General features: G+C 44.5%; 1 protein-coding gene across 36 annotated transcripts in view; it reads left to right on the plus strand.

The window, feature by feature from the left end:
* Positions 1-6,018, plus strand: part of Camkii (Calcium/calmodulin-dependent protein kinase II) — an 86,510-nt gene extending 80,492 nt beyond the window's left edge. For 21 of the 36 annotated variants that reach the window (XM_076910074.1, XM_076910084.1, XM_076910083.1 and 18 more), the window contains 5 exons: positions 2,370-2,432; positions 3,778-3,853; positions 4,022-4,116; positions 4,631-4,748; positions 4,860-6,018. In XM_076910074.1, coding sequence (XP_076766189.1) covers positions 2,370-2,432; positions 3,778-3,853; positions 4,022-4,116; positions 4,631-4,748; positions 4,860-4,992 — 485 coding nt within the window. In that variant the 3' untranslated portion in view covers positions 4,993-6,018. The remainder of the gene's footprint in view (positions 1-2,369; positions 2,433-3,777; positions 3,854-4,021; positions 4,117-4,630; positions 4,749-4,859) is intronic. The other 15 variants (XM_076910079.1, XM_076910087.1, XM_076910101.1 and 12 more) reach the window with 3 other exon arrangements.
* The last annotated feature ends 4,346 nt before the right edge of the window (positions 6,019-10,364 follow it).

Consider the following 10,364-nt stretch of genomic DNA (forward strand, 5'->3'; position numbering starts at 1 on the left):
GAATCGGAAACGGAGATCCGACGCATGGGCGACTCCGGATACATTCCCCTCGCCCAGACCGAGTACTGCGACTTGGAAGACGGTAAGAGGAGCACCAACGCTGCAGGGAGGTCGAAAAAAACGACGGACGAGGACGCCTGCTCGAAGCTTAGGCGGTGTTGCTTGTTGTCGTGAAGTTTTAAAGCCTCGTGACTCTGGACGACGTCCCCGGCTTTCGTAATCGGAAGCCTTTCCGCAAACTTCTTTTCTTTCACTCGGAGGGGGTCTCCTCCTTTCGATTCAAAGAAATCTCTTTCTACCGTGCTGGGTAAAACGTACCTCGAGCTTCGAGACTCGAAGACTAGTACTCTCGAATTTCTACTCTTTTACCCTGAATCGTCTGCTGTCTCGAATCGAATTTAATTTGTAAACGTAGCGGATCGGAAGTTGGACGTTCTCACGACAGCGTTAGATTTTAAGGCTCGTACAGTGTCACGAAGAGGTTCTTGCATCCCTCTTGGTTTGTCTTTTCGAGCCTATTTCCTTTCTGGGTGTTCCCAGTCTCGACCCTCGCGTTGCGGACCTTCGATTGCGACTAGTCACGGGTTTTTGTCGGACGGCGACCCGCAAGTAGTAAGTATCGATTTTGGTCAGACAAGGAGCCCATCGACAGGACGCAGCCACGCCAACGGACGTCCCGCACCGATTAATCGTCACGCGGCTAGAATTCTCACGAAAAATTCACGTCTTTTCGATTCTCGAACGTATTTTCTCCAACCCTTCCCGTTCTCGAACGTACACACCCTCGCACAGTCATTGTGCGAGGCGTGAATATGGGAATCGAACGGAATTCCGGCGAATCGAAATTGTCTCCGCGTATGTACCCATTGTTCGTCCCGCATTATATATGGTAGAGTTTAATGCGCAAACGGACGCTCGTAAAATATCGTTTCTTGATAAAAAAAAAAAAAAAGAAAAGAAATGCGTTGCTGAACTTTGGAAGCAACGCTGGTTTCATTACCGGAAAGAAGGAGTTCGCACGAGAAATCCTTCGCGAAATCGAGCTCGAAACGATGTTTCACAGGCGTGGAAACATCGATTAGGCTGTCGTCCACGCTACAAATCCGCGTGTAATCCATGTGTAGGCGTAAACTGTGAACGTACCAATAAACTTTGTGAAACCCGATACACGTTGTGTTGTATGAGAACGATACGAATCATCGGACAGGCTTCGTAGTTAATTACATTACCTTAAGCTAGTCTACTGGTAGAAGAGCGGCGTTTTCGTTTGTTTTAATTTTTTTTTCTTTCTTTTCGTTTTTATTCTTGTGGGCAGCAGTTTTGTTCGTCAGCGTACGATAAGCACATTCCGCGGAGTTAGTCGAGAAAAGGAAGAAGGAAAGATCCGCGCGTAGGAGACGCGAATTACAAACAGCTCGAGGCTTTATCGTTGAACGCTTCTCGTAAAGTGGTATGCATCTTTGAGACAATCGCCCCGTGGATTCGACGGTGTTGCAAAGGCTGTATATCACGTTGCGTGCATCTACATTCGCTGTGTCGTTCATTTTCTTTCATTTTCGTGGCGATGGAAACTCGATAGCGCGCACATCTGCGTTACGATTCTGTGTGCAGGGTGATTCATTGACGGAATAACGAAAAATCCCGTGAAACTCGAAGGTTAAGTAGTACGAGTCGACCATAAGTCAGATCGTAGACTGGTTTCTTTTGATTTATTTCCATCTTATTTCTCCTTAAATCGAAAGATACTGGTTTTCTCTCGATCGAGTCAATGCATTGCCTTGAATACGTTTATTTCGTTCTCGAAGAAGAAATGGAACGCTACATCGTGTCCGTGAAACACAGTGCCCAGACGGATGGTTAGCAGAACCGGAAAGAAACATTTCGAAATCGATCGCGAGATAACAACGGGGACGAAGAGTAGAAGGCGCGTTGCGGAAGACGCAGGAAGAGGAGGAAAAGCTTCCCAAGGACGAGATGGGACCTGAGGAGACGGTTAATCCTCTGGCCGCGGGGATTAAGCTCCGCGACGAGGAAAAACAGAGTCGTTCTTTCCACTTGCCGCATCAGAGAAATCGTAAAACGGTCGAACGACCAAAGAGAAACCACGAAAATTAACTAAAGTCTCGAAGGGGCGCCCTCAGCCATTAACTTAAGTAACGTCATCAACATCACCGGAAATAGTCCCCGCGGACCTTAGTCTGTCGCGAGATCACGCTTCAAACACGCAGAAAAAATCCACCCGCTGCGATAAACGATCCGTAACATTTTAATTAAAAGCACACAAGTTTAACAAAAAAAAAAAAAGATACAAAAGAGGGTATTTATATATAAATATGTGTATGTATATATTATATATATATTGCTTGTAGAAATAAGAATCGTGTGTCCTATCAAGACCTGCAGCCAGCTCTCGACGAACTCCCAGTGTTCAGGTAACGGAAGAACCTATATCTCACTCTCACTCAAAATCTTTCTATCTTTATCTGTCTGTCTATCTATCTCTTTCTTTCTATCGAGCGATATATCAACGATTAGTTGAGAAACGAAAGAGAAATAAGAGCTAACTGCGCCGATTTTGCGGTGAATTCGCTCGCTGCGGTGCGCAGCTGGGGTAGTTAACTGCGCTACGATTAAGCAGACGGTGGTGGTCGCCGGGCTTAGAGTATCAAAAAATCCGTTTGCTCCCTCATCATTCAGTCGACGATAAATTCTGCAGATTTATTTATGTATTTTTTCTAACACCGTCAGAGAATACGATCGAATAGCCTGACATTTTGCACAACTGAAATTGGTGACTGCGCGAAATTACGTTACGTGGGCTGGCTAAAAGGGAATGCGAGGGATGCGACGTGTAACAGTAAGGTCCAACGAAGCTGGAGAGTTGTTAAATCAACGAGGAAAGGAACGATCGCGGAGGAATTACTCTTCGAGGAACCAACGAAGCTTCTAGCGGTCGTGAACAACCGGCGAGCAACGATATACACATTTTTCTTGTCCCTCGACGAACTCGTCGAACTTCAGTTTTTTTTCCTCGCCGTCAGAGCGGCGAGGAACTGTCGCCGAGCGTTGAAATATATTCTCGTCGTTGTCGCGTCGAATCGGTCGAACCGGGACCGAAATGGAGTACGAGGGCGAGTCGTGCGACGCGTGCAACGACGAGACACGCTCGATCGCTTCCATTTGACTAGATTGCACCGATGTCGCTTTTTTTTTCAACCTACGAGGATTCGTCCTCTCGTCACGGTGGAGGACTGAATCCCCCTAGAAATTGGTGCTTGTCAAGTGGGAAAAGGAGCTTTATGTAAAAAAGGAAAAAAGATACTGATATTCGATTCTCGAACGGTCCATCTTCCAACTCTTTCACTTATAATCGAATATGTTCTGATCAATTTAAGATCAATCGAATGAACGACGAGGAAATTTACAGGGACCGTTCGAGGATCGCGTCATTGGAGTCCGATAGAATCGTGTAGAATTTTTGGCTAGATGAAAGAGATTATTGGATGTGTTCGCGCGAAGGTAATGTGACGTTTTGATTTTTGAAACGACTCCAATGGGTTGGCACATCGATGTTATATAATACGTTTCTTTATATATGCGTAACTATTTGATAAGAGAGTCTTTGGCGTAGGACGTAGAAGTTGATAAAGATTCGTGCATGTGACTGTTGTGCCGTACGATGTGTCGGTATGAGCTCTGATCGTTTCGTTTTTGTTAATCGATCGGGCGTGCCGATCGCGCCCATTCCACTGATCGATAATCTGTTGACGATTCCAGCACGCCGTCAGGAGATCATCAAGATGACCGAGCAGCTGATCGACAGCATCAACACTGGCGATTTCGAGGCGTACACGTAAGTGTGACACACCAGGCTGCATAAATTTCAATGAGAATTTGCTAAACTAAAATTGGCCTGCAGTTTTCACTATGAAGTACAATTTTCTGCCAAGCGTAGAAGTAAATTTAAAAAATGACGACGATATCCATGTTCAGATCGTTCTAACGCCTGTTACGCTTCCAGGAAAATCTGTGATCCACATCTGACTGCGTTCGAGCCAGAGGCTCTAGGTAATTTAGTCGAGGGAATGGATTTCCACAAATTTTACTTTGATAATGGTAATTATGACTCGTTTGCATCACTGTTAATTGTATCGCGCTGACCAGTCGCCGCACCGTTGTACCTGTGTTCGATTCGTTCCATTCCATCGCCGCATGTCGCGTACCGTCCACGAAAATTCGGGATACTCCCCTTAAACTCTGTACGGACGCAGCGCATAAACCTGGCGCCGACACGTTCCTCGTCCAGGCATTGAAATCTCCGACCGATCGGTGCATCCCTCGTCGATTTCAACGAGTCGATACAGCTTCTTATTGCACCCTCCACTATTTTTATCAGTATCTCTGCACGATTTTCCACTCCCGAGTGTTCGTATCCCGTAGCACTCGACCCAGAACGATGGTAGATTTAACGCTAGAATGGTAGACGTTGATGAAATCTGTTAGAACATTAGCTTGCTTGGGTTTTCGTTTCGTATATATTTTCTCGTCATTAACGGTGAGAGCATCGATGGTGCACGAATGAACGCGCGGGTCCTCGAATAACGTGCGTTTTGCTTTTCAAACCTATAAGCAGTCCTGGGGAAGAACTGCAAAGCCGTGAACACGACGATCCTTAATCCCCACGTGCACCTGCTGGGCGAGGACGCCGCGTGCATCGCGTACGTCAGGTTGACGCAGTACATGGACAAGTGAGTCTCGTTTTATTCTCCTCTATACCTTCGTCTTATTCCCGGAAGCGACGAAATCCTACAGTAAAACAGGAAACGGAAAACAAAATAACACGGTTTCATGTTTCGCAGACAAGGGGTAGCGCACACTCACCAGAGCGAGGAGAGCCGTGTGTGGCACAAGAGGGACAACAAATGGCAGAACGTGCATTTCCATCGAAGCGCGGTCACGGGCCCATCGCCATTCACCTTTAACCACAAGTAAATCGACCGACGGGGATATTAAGAAAAAGGGGAGGAAGTAGAAGAAGGGCCGATGTGTCGGTGGACGCTCGTCGCCTCGACGCGTGGAACGAACCGTGCAAGAACACACATATACCCACATACACGTACACAACACATCCGTACACCTGAGTCCACACTCCTCCGATGGGATAAATGGATAAATACATGATACGATAGGTTTATCTATTTATTCGTTCATCGGTCTTACACATATTGTACACGTATATAAACACACGTAACACACGCGTATAGTTAGTATTAAGCGCGACAAAGCGGAGAGAGTTGAGAAAACCCGCGAGAGTGTCGGGATAAAACGGCACTGTTCAGCTCGCTTCAGCGTACCTGCTCAGCGTACTTACCACGGGAGCACCGCGACCGGTGCCTGGGCCTTGCTGAAGGAACGATTTCCGGTTGGTCGAAGCTTGATTCTTCTGGAAGAGAATCAGGAGGAAGACGGGGATAAGTTTTGACGACTGCGTGGAAACCAGTTGACCGCAGTAAACTGGGGTTCTGTTCTTTGTATGACGATCATGTATTGGCGAAGGCTAGCAGAGATTGTCGAAGCTCGATCATCGGTAGACGTTCACCACGGTAGAATGGTATCGCGTCAATCGGACGTATCAAGCGGAAGAAGAAATGAAAGGGATTACATCAAAGTGAAGACGACTACGGTTTACATAGAAGCTTCTACGACGTAAGACCGAAAGTATAAGGACATTCGAAATAAAATCCTACAAGATCAATGATAAATGCAGTCTACCTCCATCTCGAATGAAATCTATATGTACCTATACGCGAAGCGTCGGAGAATCGATAAGAAGGTAACACAGGACGGAAGTAAAGGGCAGAACAAGCCATTGCGCGATCTTGAGGACCCTGTGCGAGAAGATAATGAAAGAGTATAGATACGTAAAATGGAGCGGAAAGGTGTTTCAGTGGCATAAACGCCAGGCATCATCGAGTAGGTCAGCGGTGAACGTCGGAACGGGAAGAACGCGTTTTAAGGGATAGAAGGATGACCGGAAGTATATGCATTTGGGGTGCACGGGAAAGGGGCGGTGACGAAATAGATGGCGCCGACACGTCGGCATCCACGCGTATTTAGTTCGTACGATAGTCGCTCTGTACAGAACAATCTTCCATTGTAACTTTTTTCTTCTAATTTTTCGTTTATCGTCCCTCGCTACGACGACACACCGAGAAATCCATGTAAATCCGCGCGCGCGCGCTCTCCTTCTCTCTCTCTCTCTCTCTCTCTCTCTCTCTCTTTCTCTCTCTCTGATACACGTTAACATACACACATCGCGGACATCTTATGCGGTGTACTTACGGTATCGTTGATACGTTTCAAATATTTTATTGCTCTTTCATTTCTCAAGAGTAATATATATGGAATAGAATTATTTGGAATTCGTTGTTTCTGAAGAGTATTATTGTTACACGATTAATATGAATAATTAAAAGAAGAAATTATAAAGTGTTGGTATCATAATATATAATTAAAAACGATACTGTGAATATACTTCTCCATGCGTCGAGAGTACCTTCCGAGCGAGTAGGTTCGAAACAGGCCTCAGGAACAGCCTGAACGAAGCTCCTCGCTCGAAGAGAATATCCAAATCGATGGGTAACACATATACACGCGTACACGAAGAAATACACTTAGGGATTACGCGCGACAGTTCGAGAGGGAGAGTAGAGCGATGTTTAAACGTTGTTACCTCATCGTCGTAAGACGGTTTCGCGGCTGGCGTGGCGCGTTAGGCCTCGACGCACGCCTCAGCCTTCTTCACGCGCGTCTGCACGTACCTTCTTCTTCTCAGATGGCTGAAAGAAGAAGGAAACAGGCATAAACGCGTGTCTGAAAGTCGCTTCTCACGTTGCGAGGCTTAAATTGGCGACGCGACACGTGCCCCGCCGGTCTGCGCGGCGTTTTTCATTTTACCAGTCGATCTCGAGTCCTCGAGTGCTCGCCTCCAAGAGGTCCGTTCCACTTTCACCGATCATCGTTTAAGAAAAAGATGAGAAACGAAACGGAAGATGGAAATCCGACAGAGAAGAATGTAGAAGACAATGACTCTGTTAGGAACACGAAGAGCTTGGGTGATAAGCGGTCGAGCACCTTTTTTCATTGAATTTAACACCTTCGTTTCGGATAAAGAAGAAACCAATAGGAGAAGACAACAGAAGCATTAAAAAAGGAGAAGAAGCAGATAGGAACGGAAGAGGAAAAGTATAAAGAAAAAACCAAAAAAAAAACACGATAAAACTTTCTTACACCGTTCGTACATCCTCTATTAATTAATTAATTATGTAATTAATTAATTATTAAATACGACTTTACGAGAGTATAAATCGATTATATATATATATACATAAATGAACAAGATTACCTAGGAACGAATACGAATACACATTTTTGGGGAGTAGGGAGGGAATGATCGGAATAGGGGAGAATTCTGCAGTACGAGAGATTGAGAAAGAGTTAAGTTCTCCATTCGCGAGGGCAACAAATCGGAGGAACATTTTTGCCATCTTGTTATATAATATATATATATACATATATGTTATAGCACATACATGGGCGCGCACGCGTGCGGACGCGCGAAAGAATGTGCACGCGCGTTTTTCTCGCGTTAGAAAATTCCGTTGAATTCGTTTGGATTTATTGTTAATTTTTGTTTTCTTTTTATTAATCCTGCTGTGAACGTGCGTTATTTATTTATGAAGTATTTATTATACCTTAGCGAACTTTTAAGCGACGCGAACCATTCAACATTAGCTTGTTCCTCCGTTCAAGTGATTTAGAATTCGATTGAAATTAGCCCTGTTATCGCGCTGTTCGTCGGTTCGTTTTCGATTGAGCGTTGATCGGTTATTGCGATCGAACACACACGAGAACACCATGTCCATGTGCGCGCGAACGCGCGCTGGCACGCGCGCGCGCGCGCTCCGCAACCTACCGCGTATGTATATTGAAAATATCAGATAGCAGAGCGCGAAATGGTGGATGAAATTTGAGAGAGATAGATGAAGAAGGGACAATTTGAAGGGAGAGAGAGAGAGAGAGAGAGAGAGAGAGAGAGAGAGAGAGAGAGAGGGAGGGAGAGAGAGAGAAAGAAAACGATTTAATATATTGCAGATACTATATTATAAATATAAATATAAACATAAAATTAAAACTTAAGGGATAGTTATTTCTACTACACTAATTCGTCGCTTCTACGTGTGATTGTTGTATAAAAAAAAAAGAACAAAAAGAAATACGATTATTGATTTATTATCATTGTTATTACACGATTATCATTACACGTTACGACTACTACTATTACTATAATTATTATTAATTATTGCCGAGCGAAAGCGGTATATTAGGGGAGGCAACGGGGGTACGGATAACTGTTGAAAGAGGAACGATGAACAATGGAAATCAGTGAAAGAGAGAAGCAAGAAGAAAAGAAGTAATAATAAATAATGATAGAAAAATGAAGAGGAGAACGGTTTGTACGATCTTTTTTTTCCTACGATAAATAGCGTTCTTAATTATCGCGTACGAATGGATCTCCGATGAGCAGAAGCCAGGGAGAAGAGTACGATTTCCAGGACGAAACCAAATAAGAAGAAGAAGAGTAACACAGAGTATATATATGTATATCCATGTACGACGAGAGAGAACGGAAAACCTAACAGAAGAAAGAAGAGAAGAAGAAGGAGAAGAAGTAATAGCGCGTAATCGATCTTTATTATACACATTTATAAATACGAGTTTACGAATCGTTAAGATGGTCGAGGTCCGACGGAAGATAAGGAAAACTAGAGTACGGTGTACCATTTTAAATGATCCTGTATCGATTGATCGAAGAAACTTGTCGAGTGGATCGAGAAAGTATCCAGGATGGCACACGCCCGCTCGCGCGTGTTATTTACGAAGTTGTTTCTTATTGAACGAAAACGAAGAAAATAATTAGTAAAAAAAAAAGAGGTGAGAAGGAGGAAAGATGAAGAAAATACGGAGGATGGCAAGGTCCTTAGCGCGGAGGGACGCGTCTCGCTTGCACGCATCGGATTTTGCTGAAAGTCGTTGATCGCGAAGAAAGGAGAAGACGCATAAAACATTTGAACAGCAACATCCATTTCTCCGGGATCTCGTTTAATGTAACTCTTGTAGAATTATGCGTACACGGTAAAGTTTAGTGTGTAGTAGCATTAATTACTGTTCTACGATCCACGAGGTTCTCTCACATTCCGTAGGCAACGTCAACTGGAAATTCTAGTTGTTGTCGCATGTCCGAACAGTTTCTAAACCACTCCTTCAATGGAATTGACTTTCTTTTTGTCAAAACGAAAAAAAAATTGATCGTTACTTCTTTCAAGTATTTCTTGATAGTACTTTATTATTTTCCTTGTTAATCGTCAAACGACGAGAATCGAGTCGCTTGGACACTTTGCCAGAGGTCGTCTGCGACCATCTCTACCTTCTCGAAGACGAATCGATCCGTCGCGTCGCACTTTGGACTCGATCTAGTCGGAAACCCGAAGCTTCTCGTCGTTTTCTCGCCCTTTCACTTTGTTGCAGCTCGAACACTCGACTCGTGCGACGGTTCACTCGGGTCATGAGGTGCCATGACGTAGAACATTATTCAGACATCACGCGTGCGATCATTGAAACGCGACATTTGCCTCGAAGAAGCTACTTTCAGCAAGATCTGCTTTATTCGACCGGTGAAACGCGCGTGGTCGTTCGAAAATGGTTAGCAGGAATTTTAGAAAGCAACACGGGATGCGAGTAGAAAGTCGGGAAGCGATGAATGAAAAGTACCTAGATAAAGAAAAGAACGAGGAAGGGAGGAGAGAAGAAAGTTTGATCGGATGATGTATTATCGTCGTTAGCTTTTTTCTTCGATATACTCGATCGTTCCAAGCGGTTTTAAACGATTTAGGTAGAGCAAGAACGTTCGTCTGACGATATATTCTTTCGATTTAATATCCGTTGAATTTCTGATCATGCATGAATACCGATAATCGTAACGTTCATTCAAGTAAGCACTTTTTACTTTCCTCTCTATACGATCTTCGTGATCTTCTTTGCTTGAAACCGACTAAACTTGTTGTGGTACGTGCACACTTTAGTGTTGCGCTGATCCGAACGAGTTAGCTCGCCCCTAATCAATCGTTACGTTGCGAGTAGGGAAAATCCAGTGATCGAAAGGGAAGAGGGTGCGAATTCGATTGCACACCCTCTCTTGGTTCGACCTCTTCTTCGTTCAACGTCCTCGCAAGCGTTGAAGGGACAGTAGGGACGAGTGAGAGAGCAGTAGCCAAGTATACAAGCTCGTAAAAGTTTGCCTCTGG

Source organism: Xylocopa sonorina, chromosome 2 (assembly GCF_050948175.1).
Source record: "Xylocopa sonorina isolate GNS202 chromosome 2, iyXylSono1_principal, whole genome shotgun sequence".
In the NCBI taxonomy this organism is placed as follows: Eukaryota; Metazoa; Arthropoda; class Insecta; order Hymenoptera; family Apidae; genus Xylocopa; species Xylocopa sonorina.